The 26,824-nt window shown below is 36.6% G+C and overlaps 1 protein-coding gene and 1 long non-coding RNA gene across 21 annotated transcripts in view; one reads left to right on the forward strand and one right to left on the reverse strand.

The window, feature by feature from the left end:
- LOC126513434 (uncharacterized) overlaps positions 1-26,824 on the reverse strand; it is a 153,544-nt gene that overhangs the window by 56,456 nt on the left and 70,264 nt on the right. The window lies entirely within an intron of this gene.
- The window catches only part of LOC126513430 (probable ATP-dependent RNA helicase DDX60), a 479,040-nt gene that overhangs the window by 52,674 nt on the left and 399,542 nt on the right, over positions 1-26,824 (forward strand). For all 20 annotated transcript variants that reach the window (XR_007595338.1, XR_007595340.1, XR_007595335.1 and 17 more), the window contains exons 12-25: positions 109-224; positions 1,448-1,608; positions 2,867-3,119; positions 4,193-4,359; positions 4,842-5,000; positions 6,795-6,944; positions 10,139-10,258; positions 12,126-12,221; positions 13,992-14,107; positions 15,621-15,763; positions 15,882-15,991; positions 22,290-22,394; positions 22,896-23,024; positions 24,488-24,612. Coding sequence is in view for 12 of the 20 variants with exons in the window: in XM_050161799.1 (XP_050017756.1) it covers positions 109-224; positions 1,448-1,608; positions 2,867-3,119; positions 4,193-4,359; positions 4,842-5,000; positions 6,795-6,944; positions 10,139-10,258; positions 12,126-12,221; positions 13,992-14,107; positions 15,621-15,763; positions 15,882-15,991; positions 22,290-22,394; positions 22,896-23,024; positions 24,488-24,612 (1,950 nt within the window). In the remaining 8 variants the exon portion in view is untranslated. The remainder of the gene's footprint in view (positions 1-108; positions 225-1,447; positions 1,609-2,866; positions 3,120-4,192; positions 4,360-4,841; positions 5,001-6,794; positions 6,945-10,138; positions 10,259-12,125; positions 12,222-13,991; positions 14,108-15,620; positions 15,764-15,881; positions 15,992-22,289; positions 22,395-22,895; positions 23,025-24,487; positions 24,613-26,824) is intronic.

Consider the following 26,824-nt stretch of genomic DNA (forward strand, 5'->3'; position numbering starts at 1 on the left):
GTTGTATCCCAGAAAGAGGAGAAGAAACTATGGTTTTCAAAGTTATAAAATGTGTTGGATTTGGAGGCCTGGTATTTGATATATGCTTGTATTTCTTTTCTCTCCCAGTGATGACCCCATTGTTTCCTCGCTGGTTAAGCACAAGGAATTCGATGAGCTTGTGCACTGGCATTCCCACAGACCTCTCAGTGATGACTATGACAGGACAAAGGCCAATTTCAATGGTGAGCTTGCCGTTTCTACTAAACTAATTGAAATCTACATTACTCTGGCCTTTATTTCAAAGTATAAATCACATTGTGAACTCAGATCAACAGTTTTGGGGAAGAACATTTAACAGGGCATTCAGATGGACAACCGGAAGGATGTTACAGAGATTTCTCCCTTTGTTTCCTGGTGGTTATTCATATGGAGGGTGGAGGTGGTTTAGGCAGAGGAGTGCATTTGTGATTTCTCTCTCCTGAGTTTGACACTGTGTTAAGGAAATAAGGCTTGTAGTTTAAGAAATCTGGATGTTCTTTGAAGTGTAATATATAGTGATGAAGCTCTCAGCTCTATGACTGTGTCCCAGGATGAGGGCCTTATTTTTCCCTATCCATTAATTCAAGGAACCAGAATACTTCAGATGGCTTTCTTCTTGATTTTCCCTACTGAAGCTCATTCACAGGGCACAAACAGGTAACACATAGAGTCTGTCTCTAAAACATAACAAAGAACCCCTCTAAAAAAAAAACCCAAATCACCTCGAAGGAAAGGTACTCATGGACCCCTACTCCTTACTGCTAATCCTGATGGATTCTGGAGGAGGGTCACCATTAGCTTCAGTTGTGTACCCAGTGGTGTGCTCCCAGGGCTCCATTGTAGAGGCCAATAGACAAACCCACAGTCCTAATTAAAGTTAATGTGTCAGAAATCAAAACAAAAATGCATGCGTTTGGGAAAAAGACTTTTATGGAGATGGGGGAAATGTCAAGTTAGATTGGATCTAAAAGAGAATGAGGTAAGTAATTAGAGTGTACCATATCCATTACGAAAGAACACATTTAATCAATAAAATTAAATAACATTCTTAGTATTTGCTTTTGGAAACAGACTGTAAAAAAAATTGTCTTGAAAGTGTTTGAGCTCCTGGGAGTTGTTGACCAGTAGCAGAACCCTTAAACTGCATGCATGAGATCCTAGGTTCAATTCCGTAAACAACAACAACAACAACACACACACATATATATATGAAAAATTGCCACTTTTGTAGACTTTTTGAAAGTCATTCTATAGATGGGATAGCCCAATTGAAGACAATTTTGGTTAAGTTTTTGGGCAAACTGCTCAGGCAAAATTGCTGTTGTATACTAGAAAGAATAGCACCTGTTTATGGAGTGGTGTGGAGAGTTAGAGATGCTTCTGAGAAAGCCTAATCATTTTACATTTTAAGTTTTTTCTTCTTCAGAGTGTACAAGAGACCCCCGTTATCTTAGAAGTGTGCAGAAATATCATGTTTTTCAACGATTTTATGGGAACTCATTAGAATCAGTCTCTTCTAAGCTCATCATAACTCAAGGTGCTAAGCCCAAGAAGGATTGCAGTAAGTCCAGGAGCAAAAAGCCACGTGTAAGTTTCCATAAATTCCATTATTATTAAAAGCTCTTGATACTGTTCTTTTTTATTGATTTTATTGTGTTATGCATTTTTCTCTGCTCTCCTCCTTTCCTCTCCCCTCCTGTTCAACCCTCTCCCTTGGTCCCCATGCCCCCAGTTTACTCAGGAGAGATATTCTTTATTAAATTGGTGGTTCTCATCACTTTGATGGCTTTTTCCATCTTTTTTCTTATTTGGGTGTTGTGGTTTGAATGAGATGTCTCCCACAGTCTGAGCATTTGAGTGTGTGGCCCCCAGTTGGCAGCACTGTCTGGGGAGGCTCAGGAAGTTGCCCTTGCTGGAGGAAGTGTGTCACTGGAGGCCTGTTTGGAGAGCTTAAAGCCTTGCCATTCCTGCTTACAGTTTAAGACACAAACTTTCCGTTTCTTGCTCCAGGTGCTATGCCTCTGTACCGCAATCAGCAGATCTTAGCCCTCTGGAATCACAAGCTCAGATAAATTTTTTCTTCCATAAATTTTCTTGGCCATATCATTTGACTACAGCACAGAAAAGTAACACAAAGAACAAACATATTTATTATGATACCTGCTAGAAAGTCTAACTTCCATATAAATTATTACATATGTTCCTCTATGCAATAACATATACTTATTTAGAAAATCAAGTAAAGCATTAAGTCAATAAATGTTTGGCTTAAAATTTTGCAATAATATTAAAATGTAGTTTATTAGTTAATAACAACCAGAATGTTTTTCACAAATCCAGCAAAAATAAGCATACAACACATGGGTTTCTTTGCCTGACTTATACAGATTTTCTATGCTTTCATCAAAGTATTTATATAAATAATGATTTAACTTTTTAAAAAATAAAAAAAAAAAAAAAAAAAAAAAAAAAAAAAAAAACATATAAAGAAAAAAAAAGAAAAAAAAAAAAAAAAAAAAAAAATGCAGTCCAGGAAAGAATAGAAAGTGACACTGCTTGAAGACCTAAATAAATCTTTGCAAGGTCTATTTGATAATATTAAATTTACCCTTTAATATATAACACAACATAGAAATTTAGAAAATTATCTATAGCAAGTCTTTATATTCAAAAAGTTGAATTATTATGTTTTCAATCAACAGTCTTAATTAAAGACATATTTTTATGATTATTCAAGTATGGGGTGATGGTCAAAATCATCTGAGCATACTTAAAATATTCACAAAAAATGTCAATGTGGGATAGTTCTTTCTTGTCACAAATTTGTTTCCTTCCATTTGGGCAGGAGACTAAGGCTGACAGAATTGCTAGAGAGAATAAGAAGAGGTTGATTGCCAAGGAAGAACAAAGGGAAGAACAACAATGGAATACCCTGTCATCTTCTATTGAGAAGGAGATGAAAAGGAATTTTAGCTCTGGGATGAAGAAGCTGGAAGAGTTTTTGAAATCATGTAAAAGTAACTCAGTAAAAGTTCAGGCTGAAAAAGTTGGGTTAACGGCTTGCTTGACAGCATGGAAGGAGCAGTGCCGAGCTGAAGGTGTGTGGGGTGTAATTCGGGTGGCTTACCTTGATGAGCTAGAGTTCAAAGAGATGTAAAGACGGTGTCTTTTCACCTACTAACTAGAAATTTGTATAGTAGAATTAATAAAGGGTTCTTTCCTCTGTTTTTATCAATGAGTAATGGCATCTCAGAGAGGTGACCAACAGCAAAGACAAAGCACATTTATAAGCACAATTGGAGAAAGCTTTAAACTAACTGCTGACCAGGAAGAGAGCATTGTTAGCAGAACCAATAGCAGTGAGACACAGTAGAACTCATAATTTACTTTTGAGTTCCAATGATAAACATTTTTTTCTGGATAAGTTGGTGTTTATGCTTGCTTATTAACTTAGTTTCCCCTTATTTGTTGTGATGAAGAATACTTTCATAAAAGCAACTTCATGAATAAAGGGTTTATTCTATCTAATAGGTCATTGTTTTGGAGGACATATCAAAGTTGGAGATGCTTGAAGCACCTCTATTTCATTTACTTGGCATCCTCTTGTATAATAGCTTTCAATATAGGTTTGATAGCACTTCCTTAGTAGGTGAGAGTGTACACCAACTAAAAGAAACATAAGAAACCAAAAGAGAAGTGAGAATGAAGATGTGAGCAGAGGGGAGAAACAGTGTGTGTGATGCTAGAGAAGTGGAAGGATTGTCAGAGTCTGGATCTGATCGCTGGAAGACATGGACTGCACTGAACAAATAGATTAAAGGTTTACATCCAGTAGCTCTCTGTGAACAATAGGGCTAAAATGAATGTTGCTAAGATTATAATCTTATATTTAAAATCATGCAATTATTTTCTTTTAACAAAGGGGACATAGGAATATGAGACAGAGAAATCTTTAAAATTCACCATGAAATTCAATAAACTTCAATTTAATGTTTTAATTATGAATTGTAAGAATTTTATCTTGTCCTTTCTATTCTCAAACATCTGTTAATGCTAAGTAAGATGGTTTCATAAATATCCGTGAATAAGCTAGATGATTGCTCTTTGTTAATAAACATTTGTTACTTTGATAACTTTTATAACAATTTTATTATTTGCATTTTGTACCAAGGTGAAACAACAAAAGACTTCAGCATAGCTGTTGATATGATGAAGAGAATTCATTCCTTGTTGGACAAACACTCTGAACTTCTGCAGGAAGCAGATCAGAAACTCATAGCCAGATGTCTTACGTGTTTAGGGTTTGATGAACTAGCAAGTTCTTTGTATCCAACTCAGGTAACATACTATAAAAGCTTCATTTTATTTAGCTGTAATTGGCTATATATACAGCACCCTTTCAAGTACAGTGATCTTTTTATGTTCATTTTTAATAGAAAATATCATCTTAGTTAATCCAACTACCAAATCTGAGTTACTCAAGTGGAAATTTTTATATTAATTGACTAGCACACTAAATGTCAAATGATTTCTGCAGACTTTTAAAGCTAACAAAATACTTAATTCTAACAAAACAGCTCGTATCTATAATGGTGATGATGTAAATATGTCAGGCTTTAGGTACAAATATTAGAGTAAACATTTGAAAATCTTGACTTCTACTGATTTGCTTGTGTTTCGGAAAAGTGGCAATGCCACCAAGATGTTTAAAGAATTATTAAAATTGTTTTCATATTGAAGAAAGTCAGTTATAAACATTTCAACATTTAAGTCATGGTATAACTTAATTGCTTTCAAAATAATTTTTTAAAACAATACAGGATAAAGCAGATGACATAAAACTGAAAAAAATGAATAAATATTCAGTTGGAATTGGGCCAGCTAGGTTCCAACTACAATATATGGGTCACCATTTGATAAGAGAAGAAAGAAAAGATCCAGACGACAGAGTCCAAGATTTTATTCCCGATGAATGGCAGGTAAAATATAAAAAATTAATTAATTATTATATATTTTAATCATGTATGCATCATAGAATTTTATGCACCATGGAATTTCTTATATCTCCATCTCTCTCTCTCTCTCTCTCTCTCTCTCTCTCTCTCTCTCTCTCTCTCTCTCTCTCTCTCTCTCTCTCTCTCTCTCTCTCTCTCCCTCCCTCCCTCCTCTCTCTCTCTTTTTCTCTCTGTGTGTTAGTATTTGTATTTGTCATGGACTTCTCAATATTGAATTATTACATTTAAAAGTTATTTCAGTTAAAGTTCATTATTATTTAAAATGGCTCATTTGGACTAAAATTTTCCATTTAAAGAAATTAAAATTATCATTTCCTTGGAAAGGTTTTGGATGAATTAGCATACATAGAGTCAAAGCTTAAAAATGTCTGTGCTATACAGCTATTATCATTTTGTACCACGTTCCAGGTTTTCTGTTAACAGAATTTCATTAGTGAACAATATAAATACTCATGAAGAAGTTTGTGTAGTCTAAAGAGTGGAAAAATTGCTTATATATTTACTACCATTCTGACTATATGTCTGTAAACACCCATAAGATAAGTATTGATGGCTACAAATTTGGAAGTAACTGCTTCTGCACACATTGATATATATATATATATATCATTGATATATATATATTATATATATGATAACTTGAGTATTATTTACTTATAGAAATGCAATTTTGTAGGTTCAATCTGACTCGTTGTTCAAGTCAGTTCAGATTTTGTAAGTCATTTTTCATTAATGTAATGAAAAACTCAAGACACTCTGGCTTTAATGTAGAGATACTTAGATGGCTCCATGAGCCTAGCTTCCAGTGCCAGCTTGTGAACAGAATGACATCACATTGGGGTGGATCAGCTTGTGTGAGGAAGTGTAAGACTGAAGGCTAGAATCAGAGAAAGCTAGTTGGGTAGAGACCTTGTATATCAAAATTCTTATTTTTCCTTAAGTGGGGGACCAATGCCCTATTTCAGTGTGGGCTACAGGGCAGGACAATTTATTTCTGTTTTCCATACACCTTCTAATTCTTTCATGCCCTTTTCATTCTGATGTAGCATGTGGGGAAGACTAAATTCACAGAATGGCAGGTTGCGATTTGAGAGTACCTTCTGTCTTCTGTCCTTCACATAGGTTTTCCATTCTTTTGACTACTCACATCTTGATGAAAAAATAATAGGATGAAATATGATGCTCCCAAATAGTCACCCTTCAAGGGTAAGCTTTAAAATAAAGAATCTTTGGTATTTCTGTGCTTCCATCATTTGCTTACTGCCATACTAATATATGTTGGCTGGTTCCAACAACTATATTTCTCTATTAATACATTAAAAACAAACTTCGTAATAGTGAGATCTTATTCTGACACTATTTTTGAGAGATATTTTTTGTACAAAAGAGCATGTTCTATTATGGTCTTTTCTTCCCTCTATGTTGTATACTTTGGTCACAATTCTGTCAATACATCTTGCTTTACTGCCTTCCTCATTGGCTCCTTCTTTGTCCCGAATAGTCTCCCTTTCATATATAGTTCTTTTTAGTTTTTCTACTCCATTTTCACATGTAAGACTACCCTCACAGCCATTGAAAAGCAAATAAATTGCATCGTTTGAGAGACTGAGTCATCTATCAGAGTTTACTTTTAATTTTTCTGTGTGTCTGCAGCTCTCCATCACTGAGGTTCAGAAAAATCAGAATGGTAAAGGAATGATCTGTTGGGGTAGCATATGACTTGTTTGATTGATGCAAATCATGGTCTGACCCCTGCAGCGAGAGCTCCTGGATGTGGTGGATAACGACGAATCTGCAGTGATTGTTGCTCCAACCTCCTCTGGCAAAACCTATGCTTCCTACTACTGCATGGAGAAGGTGCTGAAGGAGAGTGACGAAGGTGTGGTTGTGTATGTTTCACCCACAAAGGTAGGGATCCAGTGCATGTAATATATTTTTATTCCAGAATTTACTCAGAAGTATTAGACATGGATATGTGGTATATCTAGTTTTTAAATTTATTTTCACAAGTTAAAAATTAGTAATGGGCTTCATAATAGAATTTTTGTATATAATTTTTGACTCCCCTTCACCACTACCTCCCCTGTGATGTATTCCCCTCCACTGCTTCTCTTTATTCTTATGTAGCCCCCATTCCACTTTCAAGTCACATATATTCTATTATCTTATTTCCCTCCTTTCCTTCTGCACTATTTCCCCTCTTATGCTTCCCATTCTAGTTTAAGTCCCCTACCCAATCTTTCTTACATTATACATATAATAAAAACTAAAGTTTATGATCCAAATATAAGAGAAAACATGTGTTATTTGTCTTTTTGTGTCTGTGTTATTTTGCTTAATGTAATAATACCCAGCTTCATTCATTTTCTTTGAACAACATTGTTTCATGTTTGTTTCTTTTTGAATAGAATATTGTATTTGTACAACATTTTTTCTATTAATTTGTTGCTGGACATCATGCTTGCTTCTGTTTCCTAGCTATTGGAATAGTGGAAGTATGAACATGGATGTGCACATATCTCTTTAGTAAGAAAGGAAGACTTTAGGGCATATACCCAGGATGGAGTGATGTAGCTAGGTCATGAGGTAGTTTCATTTTTCATGCTTTGTGAAACCTCAGTGATGATTTCTATAATGGGTATACCAGACTATACTTTTACCAGTAATGATTAAGGGTTCCCCTTTCCACATATTTCTCCCAACTGTTAACACTTGTTTTCTTGATTTAATCATTCTAATTGGAGTGAGATGGAATCTCAAATGTTTCTCAAGATTCCCGTTGTCATTCAGTGAACTTCTGCTACCATCAGTGGTAGTAGAATTCTGTTCATTTAGAGAGGTGCATTTTTATATTTGCATATTTGGATGTGCATTTCTTTGGTGATTTGGGTGGTATTATTATTTATGAATTTTGGTCTGTCATATTTCTTTATTCATGGTGTACTTGATGACACATTTGTCTACCTTTTTCTTTTTCTTCTCTTTTTTACTTTTTAAAAATTTTATTCTATGCATCTTCTATGTAATGTGTGAGATAAAGGGGTCACTCTTCTGAGTACTGCAGCTGGTAGGGTAGGGACACTACCACTCCTGTAACCCCAGTGCCAGTTTCTTACTCATTCCAGGTACTAATGGGCATGAGAGGGAAGGGGAAGAGCATCTTTCCTCTGTCCATTTTACCACAATGGGGACGGCTTTCCTTTGCTCATAACATTGGGGCTGGGTCACCTTCACCTTCATCCACCAGGCAGCTTTGCTGTGCTTCCTAGCTGAGGGGCAGGGCCATTTCCTGAGTGCTGCAGCTGTTAAGGGTCAGCTTTCTCACCTGCTGCAGGCAGTAAGGAGTGAGGGGGAAAGGGGGCATCTCTCACCTTCCTACACTGCCACATGACCGATGGGTAGTGATGACAGCTGGCACATCACGCCTCCACCAACAAGTTTGGCTCTATTGTTACCTAGGTGAAGTGCAGAACCAGCTCTTCCAAGTGCTGAAACTGGTGAGGAGCAGGGACAACTCTCCTGTTCTTGTAACCTCAGGGCTAGTACTCACACCTGCCTTAAGAATTGATGGGGGGAGAGGCACCTCTCCTCTGTCCATATCATCATAGGACAGATTGGGTAATGGAGTTAGCTATCCCTTGCTCACTACTTCAGGGCTGGCTCACCTACACCTGTGCCAGTAGACTTGGCTCCATTGTGTTGCCTGGGTACAGGGCTTGCTCTTCCGAGTTTTAGCTGGTAGGGGTCAGAGACAGTTTTCTGTTCTTATGACCACAGGTCCAACCCACCCATATGCCTCAGGTAGTGATGGGTGAGGGGTAGGGTTCGGGGAGTGGAGGAGAGAAGGAGGAGGGCATCCCTTTGCCTACTTTTTTTTTTTTTTAGAATGAAAGAGTTGGCTTTTTTTTTTTTACAAATTCCTCAAATTTTGTGTAATGAATAATACATCTCTTTATGAACCACAATGAAGTATACATTCATGAATAAGGCTTCTACCTTAGCTTATTACAGTTATTCATTCCTATGGTAATGTTAAAATCTTTGTGTAATTGGGACTATTCACATTTTCGTTTGGAGACTGTCTTCATTAGGTATTCCTATTGCTGTGATAAGATATCATCATCAAAAGAAACTTTGGGAAGGAACGGTTTATTTCAGCTTACACTTACATAACACAGTTAATGGCTGAGAGAATCAGGATAGGAGCCCAAACTGTTTCAGAACCTAGATGCAGGAATTGATGCCGAGGCCATGGAGGGTGCTGAGTACTGGCTATTTTTGTCATGGCTTGCTCATCCTGCTTCCTTATAGCAGCAAAGTTTACTAACCCAGGGGTGAAACTCTCCACAGTAAACTGCCCCCCCCCACATTAATTATTCATCAAGAAAGTTAGCCACAGGACCATCTGATGGTAGCATTTTCTCAGGAGAGCTCTCCTAGTTCCAGATGATTCAAGTTTGAGTCAAGTTGACATAACAATAGCCAGCACGAGGCGTTGTGTGTTCAGATACATTAAAATAACTGGAAAGTCACTTTAAAACGTATTTATAGATGTATTATAAATATTACAGTTTCATTTATATGGTGTGTACTTTGGGGGAAAAGTGTAATAATTCAATCAAAGTGTGTAATAGATGTTTGAAGGTTTATAGATTCCTCTGGCCATACTACCTGCTTGATCCTTAGTGAGACTATACAGATTTGTGTATATACTCAAGCTTCTGACATCTGAGGGAGGTTCTGAAATATGAGATACAAATTTATTTGAGATTCTTTTTGTGATAGCCTCGGATTATAAGTGGTGATCATTTAACTGCACTGTATGTGTTAGTTTTTCTGCTCTATAGGAAATGCTTATCATTTTACTTCCATATAATTGTTTTCTATGTCTGTTTTAATATAGGTTGTTGTTAATCAAAGAAGTTCAGATTTTTAGTCCAACAGTTCAATGAGAGAGCTTTTTACTGTAGAGTGGGTAGATAAAAGGGTTTATTTAGTTTTCTGAGTTCATAGCAGAACATAGTTTTGAACATCTCCATCATTAAATTTTGCTGACCTACATTTTATTATGTAGCTAATACATCTGTTTTCCTGTCAATCAGGCACTTGTTAATCAAGTGGTAGCAACTGTTCAAAATCGTTACACCAAAATTTTGCCAGCTGGTCAAGTTGTGTGTGGCGTTTTCACTAGGGATTATCGTCAAGATGCCCTGAACTGCCAGGTTTGCCATACTACTTAATAAACTTAATATTAGATTATATAACAATGATATGTCTTTTTGACTAGAAATCTAACATCTTCTCAAGATTTGTGAAAATAATTTCTTGAATTTGTGAAGGACGAAACTGCTTCAGAGAAAATACAAAGTTGTCAAGTTCTAAAGAATGTGAAAAATAGAACTCATTTTCTCTAAAGATATATTCATTTTGATTTAAACTTTTAGTTTATATCTCATTCATCATGTTGCTTTACAATGAATTCAAAATGATACAGTGATCTTACATGCTACCAAAATTTAGTGAACAGCCATATATTATCATAATTACTTTCTCTTGTTAGATACTCATATCAGTTAAAACGTTTTTGTTGTGTTGTAGTTAATGAATACGCTGTAGTGTTAGTGAAGTTATAGTGTTCTGTCTTATTGAATTATGAGATAAATAATTAATTAGGATAAAATGAAAACTAAGACATGCTTGTAGAGCATTATATTGTAGACTTGGCAATGTGTTGCCTGGATTGCCTTTAAAAGAAACATCTTCTAATGGATAAGGAAAATGTGGTACATTTACACAATGGAGTACTACACAGCAGAAAATTTATGACATCTTGAATTTTGCAGGAAAATTATGAAGCTAGAAAAAGTTATTTTGTGAGGTAACCCAGACCCAAAAAGACAATCATCACATATACTCACTCATAGGTGGTTTTTAAACATAAAGCAAAGAAAGCTAGCCCACAAATCACAATCCCAGAGAACCTAGACAACAATGAGGACCCTAAGAGAGACATACATAGATCTAATCTTCATGGGAAGTAGAAAAGATAAGATATCCTGGATAACTGGGAACATGGTACCTTGGAGGAGGGTTGAAGGGGAAGGGAGAAGCAGGGAGGGAAGCATAGAAAAATGTAGAGCTTAATAAAAATCAATAAAATTAAAAAAAAAACAAAGAAACATCTTTAACACATACTCTTTGTTAGTGTTAGATTTGAAAGAATTAAGTAAAATTAAGCTGGGCCATGGTGGTGCATACCTTCAATCCCAGCACTTTGGAGGAAGAGTCAGGCAAATCTCAGTGAGTATGAGGCCAGCCTGGTCTCCAAGTGAGTTCCAGAACAGTCGGGACTGTTACACAGAGAAACCCTGTCTTGAAAAACATAAACAAAAATTAATTGATATATATATATATATATATGTATATGTGCTTATTTAGTTAAAACATTTTTATTTATTCCTTGAGAATTTTATATGTGTTTGACGTGTATTAAGAGCATATCCACCTACCCTGTTTTCTCCTTCTATCTCCCTTCCCTCCCTCCAACTCACAGGCCTCCCAGTATCAAATCTCTTTCTCAGCAGCCACCACCTGCAATTAACTCCTCTGCCGGGGTATGGCCTTGTGAGTGCTTCCTCATTCATGCTGGAATTTTGACTGGTTTGATCTGCAGATTTTGTTCAGAGATAACCACAGTTACTGTGAGTGCATGGGTGGAACTGCCAGGCCTTGTTCAGAAGACGACAGTTCACAATACACTATGCCTTCCCCTGGCTCTCTCATTCTTTTCATTTCCTTTATTGTTTGTTGTGTTTGGAAAGAGATCAAAATGTGCCCCATTCAGGGCTGGACACAGTTGGAAGGCTCACAAACAAGAACCTGCACTTTAAAATTTGATATTTTACCATTTTGTCCAAGGAATATTGAAGTCTTGTTGTTCAGACTAATATCCCAAGTGTAATAAATCCAATCCTTAGATGTAGTATCAGATCTTAATTATTAGAAGATATATTCAAGAAGCTTTGCCTCATGCAGTTTTATACCTATGCACATTCTAAGTGTTACCTCACATCCTACTGCTGTTTTTAGGTCCTTGTTACTGTGCCTGCATGCTTTGAAATTCTGCTACTCGCTCCTCATCGCCAAAGCTGGGTGAAGAGGATCAGATATGTCATATTTGATGAGGTAGGCTTGATTTCACATCTCAGGATAACTTCTTAGTATTCATATATTCTGTATGTCTTTGCTGCTTTGGGACATCTGCCCCTTGGACAAAGTTCAGATTTGGAAGCAATTCTCTTCTGAACATTTCCCCAGCTGAATCACCCTCTTGGCTCACTGCTTCTGTTGTTAATCAGTAGTAGGGTGTAATGGTGAGAGTTCTGCATGCATGAGGAACAATCTTCATCGGGGATGTTGTTGTAGAGGAAAAAAAATTAAACTCATGACACAAAAATAAAAATCCAGTCCAGCCTCCAAACAAAGCGTTTTATGCTTTGCTTTGTGATGGGAAATGATTCTGTTTGTTGTGATCTTAAAGGAAAACAAATGGCCCATTCAAAATACGGTTCTAAAAGTATGTTTTCAAAAAGGCATTTGTGAGGAAATCCAAGGAGAAGAACTTATTGTTAATCTTAAGCTGACAAGGTAAGGAAGCATTTGCTTCTGGTTGCAGAGGAGATTCTGATCGAATGGGCTATATTTCAAGCAGTGAACCTTAGCAGAGGTACACAGCTGGGTCAGACAATCTGGGAGAGGCCAAGGGAAAAATGATCTCAGCTTACTCCATCATTAGAGCTAGAGATCCAGAGAACCTAAAGTCCCACTGAAGTAGTACCTGTGGATCAGTGTCCCTGAGCACTAGAGTGGGATGAAAACCAGTGTAGATACAAACGTTCTGATGGAAGCCACTTAGTGGAGTTCTGTAGCAGCATCGTTCAGTATGCTTATTCAGAGACTTAGAGCCCCATAGAAAAGTACATTCTTTTTTATTCCACACTGACAATTTATTTTATTATTATTATTATTATTATTAAACATTTTCACCTCCTCCCCCTTCCAATTTCCTTTCCCTTTCCCCCCTCCCCCCTCCCCCTCCCTCTCTAGTCCAAAGAGCAGTCAGGGTTCCCTGCTCTGTGGGAAGTTCAAGGTCCTCCCCCCTCCATCCAGGTCTAGGAAGGTGAGCATCCAAACAGACTAGGTTCCCACAAAGCCAGTACATGCAGTAGAATCAAAACCCAGTGCCATTGTCTTTGGCTTCTTAGTCAGCCCTCCATTCTTTTATTCCTGGATTTTAAACTAAAAAGATAAAATGAACATATATTTAGCTAATCTTTACTTTGTTTCCGTAATAATAATGATTAATAATAATAATAATAATAATAATAAATGAATAAATAATTTGTGTCCTGGAGATTAAGTCCAGAGCTTTGATGGGGATTCTACCAAAACTGCTTAGGCAAAAGCAAGCCTGTCTGGGCCATGTAATGGCCAGGCTGTCCACTTGGTAGGCGTGGAGCTTAAATCCCTGTGGGCACCAAGTGATGAACGGATGCTTAAAAGAAATCCCCCACTAGCTCAGAATTGAGAAATAGATAGTTTTTATTTAGGGGTAAACTCACAAATCATAATTCTCTGCCTGAACGGTGGACAGAAATCGAATCCAGCAATTCAACAATCAGAACGAGCAGCCAGGGCAATAAAGAATGGGCAGACACGTATATAGTATAAGTATATAGTATGGTATAAGAGGCAACGCCCCAGTAACCACAAGCAAGCCTTCCTACAGCAACAATTATGTCCTCGATCTGTATTTCTCTCGTACTTCTTTAAACTTGGTGTGGTTCATTAAAGGTAATGGGAAATACCTATGACCAATTTAAGATTCCATATGCTATTTTAACTTGTCATTCTTAAAACTGACCTGTCAATTAAAAATATTCTTTTCTTTTATAGGTACATTGTCTTGGTGGAGAAATTGGAGCAGAAATCTGGGAGCATCTCCTTGTCATGATCCGATGTCCATTTTTGGCTCTTTCAGCTACCATAAGCAACCCCAAGCATCTTACTGAGTATGGATTAGGTTCTATTTTGCACAGAATGTTTATCTATTTTGATAGTTTGGATTCTATAATCTTTTATGGGCTTAAGACTTACCTCATTTTCTGGTTAACTTATAGCACTCTCGGAATCTTTAAGCTAAAATCTCTTTAGTTCTTTCAGATAAATTTTGGCAATCTCTACAAAAAATAGCCAGCTGGTGTGGGAAGTCCTTCTGAATATGTGTTACTTTTATTTGTTAATGAATAAAGAAACTGCTTTAGCCTATGATAGGGCAGAATAGCTCTAGATGGGGAAACTAAATTGAATGCTGGAAGAAAGAAGACGAGTCAGTGAGATTCCATAAAGCCTCTGCAGGAGATACACTTGCCGAAGAACTTTACTGGTAAACCACGAGCCTCATGGTAAAATATAAATTAATAGAAATGGGATAATTTAAGACATAAGAGCTAGCTAGCAATACATTTAAATGATTTGCCAAACAGAGTTTTAGTTAATACAGTTTTGTATAATAATTTTGGGTCTGAGCTGCCAGGAACAAACGTGCAACCTCCACCAACACCCAGTGACCAGATCTGCAGTTGAATAGGAAGTATTATATCATAGCTCAAAAATAAAATGATGGATGCATATTTCTTTTATTTATTCTAAATAAAGGTGATAGAATGATACATTTATCCATAGATCTCAAGATCATCACATTTTATAGATTTATTTATTTAGAACAAGAGCAAAACTTTATTAATGGGAAGTCACACATCTTGTCTTTGGGCTTGAATGTTGAGTATTAATAACAACATCTCCCGTGTGTTATATTCCCTCCTATGTATTTTGCATATACATAAATATCTATCTTAAATATTATCAATATTAGATTTAGTAGTATTTCCATTGTTATTATTAGAAAATAGTAGTTTTACAAGTCTATTCATTTTTAAACATGAAAGACAGGCACAGAAATATTAAATGATTCATGCAGGATTCAGAGTTAATAGTAAGGAAGCTAGAATTCTATTTTAGGTTAATGCGACTATAAAACTAATTTTGTTCTGTGAAAATTTTAAGACACGCAAATTTTTCTCTATATAATTGTTTAATTTCATGTAAGTTATTTCTATTTTCTTATTAAATAATGTATGAGTTGCTTTCATGTTGTTGTGAACAAAAGTACCTTACGAGAGGTTTTAGAAAAATTTCAGCCCATCACAATGGGAAAGGCAAGGAGGTGAGGCTTCAACCATGGAAGTGGGAGCCTGAGGTGGCAGTTTGTTTACATGGCAGCAGACAGGAAGCAGAGAGAGCTAGATGAGAACCAGTGGCTAGTATAACCTTTGTGATAGCTGATGCTCGTTGTCAATTACTCTTCAAAGTCCCTCTGCTAGTGACTGACTTCTATTATGTAGCTCCTACATTCTAATGACCCCACAGTTTTCAAAATAATATCAAGGACTGGTAGCCAAGTGAAGCATGAACCATTGGGCACAATACTGATTAAAATCATAAGTAATATATTTATTTTTAAAGGTGGCTCCAGTTGGTAAAGAGTTACTGGGAAAAAGTAGACAGTGCAATGGAGAAAACAACTTTTTCCAAAAGAAATTCTGGTGCTCGTGGCAGTCATTACAAAGACCAAGTGCAAGCCAAACAGTCATATAAAGTTAGACTTGGTATGTATGCTCCATGTAGTTGTATAGCCTTGTTTTTGTTTAGTTTGGCTATTTGTGTTAAAATTATTTCACTCACCACATTTCTGATAATTTGGAAACCTCACTCTTCCCCTTTCAGTGACTCACAAAGAGAGATACAATGACCTAGAGAAGCACATATGTTCTGTGAGACAAGATGAAATTTGCTTTGATCATTTTCACCCATGTGCCTCGCTAACCATAGATCATGTAAGTAGCAACCTTTGCCACAGTTGTTCCATGGATCAGCACTGTCTGGCTAACAGCTGAAACTATAATGCTGTGCATAAGGAGGTCTAATTGCAGCTTGATGCTAGAATGCAGAGGGAACACTAAAATTTTGGTTTAAAAAACCAACAGCAGTGTATTTTTTTCTGTAGTTTCTCAATGTCATGATGCTCTCAGGATTCTCTGTATTTAAAAATTATTAAATACTTTTACTTGATTGTACAAGGAGGCCCCACTTGTTCGTCCCTGCTACCCAGACCTGAAATAATCACACCAAATCTGTATTAATTAAATCACTGCTTGGCCCATTAGCTCTAGCTTCTTATTGGTTAATACTTACATCTTAACTTAATCCATTTCTATTAATCTGTATATCACTACCTGTCTATAGCTTACCAGTTAAAGTTCCAACCAGAGTCTGTCTCCAGTGGCTCCACAGGGGCTCTCTGACTCTGCCTTCTTCTTCCCAGCATGCAGTTCTGTCTTCTCTGCCTACCTAAGTTCTGCCCTATCAATAGGCCAAGGTAGTTTCTTTATTCATTAATGATAATCACAGCACACAGAGGGGATACCCACATCACCTCCCCTTTTCTGTTTAAATAAAAAAAGAAGATTTCAACTTTAACATAATAAAATTACATATAACAAAACGTGTATTAAGCAAGAATTACAGTTACAATATTTTTATTTACTTTATCTTCTATTATAACTAAGGAAAACTATAACTATTTACCTATTCTTCAACTTCATCAAAGACTCCTGAATGATATACTATTACCTAAGTAAACAGGAAGTTCATTGAAAGTAACTTCCAAAACTCTAGAAATGACAGAGACATCTTGCTGTCTGGACAGTTATCCAAAGTTCTTCTGAACTGTTGAGGCATCCATCTTCAGCCTACAGGTCCATAGTATCCAGCAGACTTTTTCATGAAGCAGGAAATTTCAAAGACATTTCTGCCTATATTGGCAATTTGCCAGTCATTTTCTTTTGTATCTTGCAGAGTGTCTAGTAGAGTCTTTTATGAGGTAGCAACCCCGAAGGATCATCTCATTTTTAAACAAGTTCAGCAGTCATCTCTCTGCGGGCCCTACATTTCCAGTTCATCAGTCCAGGAAAGAGCAGTTTCTTGCCCAAATGGCTAACCAACTCCATAAGAAGCCTTTTCAATGCCCATCTTCCTCTTGAAGTAGCTGATGCTGCCAGGAGCAGACGTGTCTCATTGTCATGAAAAGTCTTAAGTTTTTAAACACTTTAAATGGCATATTCTGAAGGTCTCTGAATGATTTGAAGAATACCTATCTAACTGAAATATATCTCTATACATCTAGAAAATCTAACTAATATGACTACAAGCTTGAATAATATAGATGACTATCTATTAACCTATATTTCTTAATTACATATTACATATTTAAATGAACAGCACAATCACAATACCTTAAGCAAGAGCAGATATATATATATATATATATATCACAAAACCAACCTTAAATTTGTGTTAATTAACCAAGATCTATATCAGTGCAAATTATTCATATCTATATCATATCCCCTTTAAATGTAAACAAACATTTATAAACAATATTTGGGAATATGGGCATAGTAATTTCTCTCCAAACTTCTTCCTGTTGTTTATTGGGCAAAGTACTTTTTTGAGGGGTGTACAAGGCAACCTTTCAGGGGCTCTTAGTCCACAAAATCATATAGGTTTGGAAGCAATCCAAAGGTTGTCATCTTCTGTGAAAATAAGAGAAGAACTTTTTTCCAAAGTAAGCGATTCTTAGATCCATATTTTAAAGTCAATACCTTTATAATATACATGCTGGTTTAGCTTAGCAGCACATACAATAAAATGTTTGTCTATACTTAGCTTTTAAACTGTTAAAAATTCAAAGAAAACACAATAATATACATAATTTAGTCTCTGTATATAGTCCATCTTTACGTGACTTATTTTTCTTTACTCCTTTTAATCTATGACTATCTGTACTCTGTGTCTTTAAAGACTTTTTTTTTACTTCTTTTTCAACTCTTTATACTCTTTTTTTTTCTCTCTTCCAAACCTACATACATTTATCCACCACTGTGACCCATTTAGAGTTCATTTATGTCTGAATTTGTCCTTATTGCATTATATGTAATTCTCTACTGCCTTGAAGAGTTTTTAAATGTTAAGCAGCTTGGTTGCAGCTGCTCTGGATGCTGGTTCTACCTCTCTCCAATTTTAAAATGGTGGACGTACTATTTCTGCTAGCTCTGGGGCTACCAGGTAGGAGCCGTGCCCAGCAGTCCAACCCTGACAATGAGCATGCAGCACATAAACCCTTTTAATCTGAGTAACAGCCAAATCTGCCATGAAGAGCACTGCACACCAGGAAACATCTCTCTGTATGGCCGGAATCTGCCAGCTCTCCCACCTGTGCAAACCTAGTGGACTTGATTCTGCCGCCTGCCCAGGCAGAGAACATGGAGCCACAGGCATGGTCTCAGCCACTTTCCTCCTGACCCCAGTGGGCACACAAACACCCGGGCCCACAAATGCCATTGAAATGCTGCATAGCTGGGAGTTTGCTCTAGTGGCATGGCCCAGGAAGCCAGCATTTTAAAAATGTGAGGCTTTTTTTTTTTTCTTTTGCTATGGTTGAGTCAACAAAATCTCTCTTAAAGGAACTGTGGCACACTGCCAGCAAACAGCAAGAAGCCATGTTAAACTCTGTATTTTTGTGTCTAGAATTAAGCTCTCTCAGGTTTTTAAGTGGTTTTACTCCACCACGTTGGTGCCAATTTGTTACAGGGGACTGCTTGTTCGTTCTGGGTGTCCAGAACTGAAATAATCACATAGAAGCTGTATTAATTAAATCACTGCTTGGCCCATTAGCTCTAGCTTCGTACTGACTAACTGATCTTAACCCATTTTAATTAATCTGTGTATCCCCACATGTCTGTGGCTTACCAGCTAAAGTTCCAAACAGCGTCTGACTCAGGCGGCTCCATGGCTTCTCTTTGACTCTGCCTTCCTTCCCTCAGCATTCAGTTCCATCTTCTCTGGCGACCTAAGTTCTGCCTTGTCAGTAGGCCAAGGCAGGTTCTTTATTCATTAATGGTAATCACAGTACATAGTGGGGACTCCCACATTACTTGATGATTTTGTTAGTCTAGGGACATTATTTCTGCTCATTTTCCTTGTATCTCCCTTTGTTAAGCACCCATGTTTGCCTGTCTCTCTTTAGTAACTCACTTTTGCACCACTAATGAAGTGTCGAGGCCAGTACTTAGCCTTTTCTCTCAGTGCTGCTACAGCCTTATGTGGAAAAGCCTCACACATGAAAACTTGACTAATGTGTATGATCTTAAATAGGAACACATGCTTCCTTTTGCTATGACAATAAGGTAATGGCTCTTTGGTAATAACTCAGCAATTGTGGACATTTAAATTATGTCCACAAGGCTATTGAATGGTTAGTGGGTGATAATTTCTTTATTTCTTGCATATACCTTTCTTCCTTTTTTCTTCTACAACCTCGAAATGTTTATTTAAACTTTCATTGGCGCTTAAAATAATAGACATTTCTTTCTCTTTCCTCCAAGACCTGAAAAATGAAGTATATTCTACATTCTGATACTATATTATGACTCCTTAATTTTAATTCTATTCATTAAAAGGCTTAGATACCAGAAAATGGAAAGATCTCCCATGCTCTTGGGTAGGTAGAATTAACAGAGTAAAAATGGCAATCTTACCAAAAGCAATCTATAGATTCAATGCAACGCCCATCAAAATCCCAGCAAAATTCTTTACAGACCTCAAAAGAATGGTACTTAACTTTGTATGGAAAAGCAACACACCCAGTGTAGCCAAAACAATTCTGTATAATAAAAGAACTTTTGGAGGCATCCTAGTCCCTGACTTCAAACTCTACTACAGAGCTGTAATAAAAACAGCCTATTATTGGCATTCAAACAGACAGGAGGACCATTGGAATCCTTTTCTTTTAGCGTTCTGAAATAATGACTGCAGGATGAATCTCATGTTTCTCCAGTTACTAACACATTGTTGTGTGAATACTAGCTATTTTAAAGGGTAGCTGGTTAGAATTATGTTTTTAAAATAATCACATATTTCACATCTTTTAAGCACCACAATTGTATGATGGAGGTCCCACTACAGTTTCATTTTACAAATAATGGAAGGGAGACCTGGACAACTATGTCACTACTATAGAACTAAGTAAATGGTGTAAATCAGTTGTAATCTCAGATTGATTATTTCTGTATTGATATGAAAGTTTTGTCTATCATACATACTGATGCACCATGTATATCATGTTTACATGCTCATGTATGTCATATGCTCATGTATATATATGAGCACCAAATGACAGTATTTGGATGTGTATTGCAGTGAAATGAAATTTGAATATGGAGCTTTTCTAGTAAAATATTTGTGAAGAAAGCTTCTCTTATAAATGTTAATATCCCAATTTAAGCTCCAAATTCAACTGAAATAGGGAAGAAATCCTGTGTCTTAACTTATACTAAGAATATAGATGTTAGTTCAGTCATCAATAACAAAAAATTCATTTGTTGACTCCCTGTCTTCTTATCTTTCTTTTACCTTCTTTCCTTCCTTGTGTCCTCACACCCTTGATGAAAACTATAGATTGTCAGACATTCTCAACATTATCCAGTGTCTTTAAAAATAGCTAAAAATTACTAGTTTTGTGTAAAGTGATTAAGGCATGATATCTTTAAACAGCTTCAAGTATACTGGTTCAGAGTTTGCTCCAAGTGTCTCCCTCTCTTCTTGGTAGCTATTAATGGAGTAACTGAAAAGCAATGGAGTAGTTACAGTGTGGTCTGACCCTATGTGACTTCGGCAAAGGTCATGCAGTTGTATGAGTCTTAAGATTTGCTAGTGAAGATATAGATTAAATGCTAGGGTTAGCATTGTTAAATGAATTTTAACAACCACTTGCATAGCATGTACTTATATAGGTCATTTTCTATAGAACAAAAATAGAGGTGAGTGTAATTTCTAACTGTGTAAATAGTTATAGATATTTTCTATTATACTTAAATTAATTGAAAGAATGAATGGCTTAGAATATCCCAAAATGTAATAAATTATAGGAACATAAAGAGAAGAATTATCTATCTGTCTGTTTCTTTGATGGCTATATCAGTAAAATGATTTCCCAAAGTAAGAATAAGAGAGTACAAATGAGCTGTCCTAACCCCACAGGAGCAAGGGATCACTAGTGAGGGATTGCCCTCAGCCAATCTGTCTTGTTTCTGGCAAACTGAAGTCTTGTTTGACCTTTGTCATCAGTTATCATGCCATCCAGGCACAGCTGCTGCTGTCTGGAGAGCTGTGAGCCCTGGGAAACACTTGAAATAACACTTCCATCTCTTGCTCAGTGTGGACTGAACGTGAAGAAGACAGGTGGTATAGGAACTATTGTATTTACAAATAAACAAAAAGAGAATACCACTATATCATGATTTATATTTCTTCTTTGTTCTCTGCTTAGATTGGTTTAGTTTTTTTCTTTTTTTGCCAGTTTGCCAGTTTGAATCAATCAACTAGATTGAGTAACAGCTTGGACCATAGAATTGTTAAATTCCTTAATACATTTGAAGCATGAAATTATTTGATAAACCATATCAATGGATGATAAACCAATCTGTGTGAGATATATGGCTAAGATTTGTATCTATTACCTAGTTTATTTCTCACCACAAATTAGTGGCAAGGACAAAACTAATATTTTATTTTAGAAATGAAAACTAAACCCTGTGTAAAGGGCAAGAAACTTAAGCATCCCTAAGCCTGTGACCTAACAGAAGATTTGTATTTGAAAACTTATGAGAATTCTTGGATTAATTTTTGTTTCATTTTAGTTTCCCTACAAAAGTAATCACTCTCATGTGATAATTAAAAAGAAAACACAAGGCTAGCTTTGGGGTTCGGGGGTCTCTGCAGCTAAGAAGACCATGCAGAAGACCGAGTTTTTTCTCCTAGCACCCACATTGGGTGGTTCACAACAACCTATAACTCTAGCTCCAGGGGATCTGCTACCTGCTTTTGGCCTGGGGGGGGGAGGGGACAGAACCTCCTCCACATACACATAATTTTAAAAAATTATTTTTAAAAGACAATCATCAATGCAATCATCACAATTTTCCCCAATTTTATTGATCAAAGCATACCCTATAAATATTCACACCCTGTAGGTAAAATAAAATATTAATAAGTTTAATTTTATTTTAATCATAGATTGAAAAGTATGGATTCCCTTCTGACCTTGCCTTTTCACCTCGGGAAAGCATCCAGCTATATGACACTATGCTTCAGGTCTGGGAGAGTTGGCCCAAAGCCCAGGTAAAGAATATTCAAAGAAACCATGCTATTATGGTAGAGCCCTCATTGCTGTTCAGAAACACAGGGTCACCATTTCCACCATTTATATTTGGTGATTTAACAAAAGATTAGCAGATTACCTTATATCTTCTCAATTAAATGGGCTAGAAATGATGTTTTATGTCAATTCCTGAAAATGTCCCTTCTTTCTCCTTCCCAGACAGTGTGGTATCTGGGTCTCCTTTCCCACTGTGGGTTTCTAGTCCTCAGATCCTTTTCTTCTCACATTGTTCTCTGTGTTCTGAGTGCTGGTTGCTTTCCCTGGAAGCCTTTTAGCTCTGTCGTTTTGCCTTTGAAGAGTTCATATACAGTTCTATATACCAGAAGGAATGGGTAGGTAAGAGAATCCCAGTTGCTTGTAGCCTAAGAGATCATAAAACTGTCAATGAAAAATATAATTGAGAAATGCATTTAGGTTTTCTGGCATTATTTTTATAGAATTCTGTGGTCTTTCCTTTCCAGAACCTGTGTCCAGAGAACTTCACTCATTTAAAGAACAAAATAGTCATTAAAAAGTTGGATGCTAGAAAATATGAGGAGAGCTTAAAAGAAGAATTCACAAACTGGATTAAAAATGGGAATGTGGAGCAGGTAATTTCATGCATTTTGGGCAAAGCCCTGTTTTGTTTTCCTGAGTTGTGTCATTCAACCAACAATACCATATCTCTCCCTTGCAGTTTTCAATGTTTATTTAGACATTTAAGTTTGACTTGATATGTAGTGGTTCTGAGCAAGAAAGAGAGAGAGAGAGAGAGAGAGAGAGAGAGAGAGAGAGAGAGAGAGAGAGAGAGAGAGAGAGAGAGAGAGAGAGAGAACTATTTTCCTCTCTCTTCTCTAGAGTGCCCTAAAACTTGGCAAGAGACCATGGGTTCTTCATGAATTTGATGGCAGATGCAAGACAATACAGGGCTCGTGTTTGGGATTATTATTGATGGTTTTAGCAGCGTAGAGATGGGACTCAAGTAGCTGAAACACATTTTTACTATTCTTCCATTTTTAGTTTTGGAGTTTTATTCTCTCTAAAAATAACTGTTTGAGAATTTAATGTTCATGTGTATAATGTTTTCAAATCCACTCCCCAGCTCTCTCTCCAAATCCTCCCATAGTCCTCCTACCATTTCCCTTTCAACTTCACGGGTTCCTTCTTAAACTCAATGCTTCCTGTGTGTGAGTGTTGTGTGGGGCCGTCCACTGGAACGTGGGCAACCTATCAGCATGCGTGAAGAACACCGAGTGTCCCCTCCCACAGCAACCATCTTTGGCAGTAGCTCCTCAGCTACGGCAAGACTGTGAGCCACTCCTCAGTTATGCTGAAATTACTTTTGAACTGATCTTATGAGCTTTTTGGTAGATATCCATATTGCTGTGAGCTCATGTTTTCCATGTCCCCGTCATGTCCAGAGACACTAGTTTGTAGTCTTCCATGGGATTTTATTCTTCACTATTTTTATTTTAAATTTTAAGAACTATTCAAGTACTAGAATCTTACCCTGTAACTATATGTTTACACATTTATTTTGTAAGCTTATAGTCTTATTTTATCACCAAAAATAGAGATTTCCAATTTTTTTAAGAATAGCACACATAATTTTATTTCCATGTGATCCTCTCCCCACCTCCATAGTTTGATTTGTTCTTTATTTCATTTGGAAACATGCTATAGTTAGGTTACATTTCCCTGTGCTTATCTGGTCTTTCAAAACCTCTTAGTCAGGTTGGCTGTGCTTGCCTCTGCTGCATGGAGAGGGCCCCTTTCTTCTGCTACAGTGGAAACAGCACCATTAACTGAGAAATCCTTTTCCTCTTGCCAGATTTGTGTTGGCGTTAACAATTGCAGGGTGGTGTACAGTACATCAGAAGTTTGTTATTAAGTCTGTGGTTTGTGTGTGTTCTTGCTGTGGCTGGCCACAGTCTTGTGGTATAGTGTCCTAGGATTAGTTTGAAGAACGACAAAAACAAAGATTAAACAACAATGAAAAGAGTTTAGTCTGAGTGGCCATTCCTCTCTTTGCTATGCACATTTTAATACAAACACTTTCTGTCCACTGTCACAGGCCAGAATGGTGCTGCAGAAGCTGAGTCCCGATTTCCATGACTACTCAGGACGGATGCTGGACTTCTTTCCACATCTTGTTGAGAAGCTCAGGGAAATGGATAAGTTGCCTGCACTGTTCTTTTTGTAAGTTATTTAGCATTGCGACATAATTTGTGTTAGGCTCCTTCTTTTAATGTGGAGGAAATTATATACATGTTACTGCTATGGTCTAGTATTTATTACTACAAGGGGTGCTCATTTATTTGTCAAAATCATATGACTTATTTAAAAATCACAAAATTTTCTACTTTTTGTTGTTCTGGCTCTGTTTGTTTGAAACAGGATCTTGGTATGTGTCAAGGTCTGCTTTCCTGCCTCAGCCTCCCCACTGCTGGAAGTGGAGACATGCATTTACCGTTATGCCCAGTTTTAGCTAAGTTCTTAAAAATATTTTTAGTGCTCTTGTTGGGGGAAATGCCTGCTTGTTCATCCCGGGCACCTGGCTAGCTTAGCCCCAAAATAACCACACAGAAACTGTATTGATTAAATTACTGCTTGGCCCATTAGATCTCATTTCTTATTGGTTAATTCTTACATTTTAATTTAACCCATTTCTATTCATCTGTGTATTGCCATGTGGCAGTGGCTTAATGGGTAAAATTCCCAGCATCTGTCTGGCGAATCCATGTTGGCTCTCTGACTCTGCTTTCTTTCTCCCAGAATTCATTTCTGTCTTCCCTGGCTACCTAAGTTCTTCCCTACATGTCATGGCAGTTTCTTTATTCATTAACCAATGAAAGCAGCACATAGACAAAAGGACCTCCCACATCAAGTTCTACTACTTTTTCTTCATTAAATGTGATACCTTGCTTTTTGTTTTTACTATAAACTATTGTTTTTTGTTTGTTATAGGTCTTACTATTAAATTTTAGTCTAGATCTTGGTTCTTCAGAGAACCCATTGAACATAGCCATAATTATAATATGCTGCAATATACATTGATAAAATATTTTGATAATTTAATCTAATTATAATGATAAATATGACCTAGAGCCAGTGATATCTTTGAATGTAATAACTTAAAATTGAACATGCTAGTTTAATGGATCTAATTCTAATAAAATGTCACCAACAATAATGAGTTATATAACAATAAGAGAATACTTACTGGAGACAATTTCAAATTATTCCCAAGCTACAGAATCATCAAATAAATAAAACTATTGTATTATAAAATTTAATACTTATGAACATGTACAGAAACATATAATAACGAATCTTGATTTGTGATAAAAACTCAGAAACAATGGTAGCAGGTGATGCAAGGTCCTATTTGATTATTTTTTGGAGACTGCAGTAAAATTGCTCCTTTTGCCTTTGTATGTAGGACAAGAGAATACTCTTTTCTGTGCCATGAATAATTTGTATAGCTTTTTTGCTTCACTTCCAAATATAGCCATGGATATTAGAAACAGGAGCCATTCTCTGTGTAGACATCTGAGAGCTTAACTGTAGTCTTGAAATCAGAAAACAATACTTTATCATTTATATCTTCTCATGCATATGAGCATATGCAATTTTTCCTCTATCTTGTTGAAAGAATTAAATTGGTCAATAGGTGAAAAGCATACATGGTGATTTAGAATAAATAGTACATGGCAAGGGAGCTTCATAAGGAAATGAAGACCCAATGACATTATAAATGGACACTTCACCCTGGACTGAACAATACACAAAGTTGTAAAACCGTAACATGGTGAATGGTCATGCGCCATTGTAGGTAATGATAGAGAAAAATGACTGCATGACTTCTGTTATGCAAATGATTTGTACATATCTAACACAAAATTCAATCATTCCAAACCATCAAGATGCTGGATGTGGGTATCCCCTAACAAATGCACACACAGCTAAATTGATGACATTATGGACAGCAAGAAACTTTTATCTAGCATCCAAAACAGCCAGTCATTTTCTAGTGCTGACTTTGAGTCAGATTACCAACTTGTTATGGTCAACATTCAACTAAAACTTAGGAGAGGCATGCCAGGCAAGACGAACAGGAAGATTAATTGTATACAACTGATGAACCCAGCTATACGCAGTGTGATAGTTAATCTTTAGTGACTTATCATATAGTGATAGCACCAACAGTCTGTCCCTGATGTCTGGAAAAAAAGAGTGTGAACTGTGTTTAGAGGTTTAGAGGTTGGAAATGTTAAGATTTCAAGGCATACATTTCAAGGGCAGGCCTCAGCATAAAATCTACTGCTCTCCCCTTTAGCCTTATCATTGATGGACAACTATTCCATGACTGCAACTATACTGAGAATCTTGGTGAAACTAAAATCAAAAT

Source organism: Alexandromys fortis, unplaced genomic scaffold (assembly GCF_014885135.2).
Source record: "Alexandromys fortis isolate MF-2015 unplaced genomic scaffold, M_Fortis_MF-2015_v1.1 scaffold_137, whole genome shotgun sequence".
In the NCBI taxonomy this organism is placed as follows: domain Eukaryota; kingdom Metazoa; phylum Chordata; class Mammalia; order Rodentia; family Cricetidae; genus Alexandromys; species Alexandromys fortis.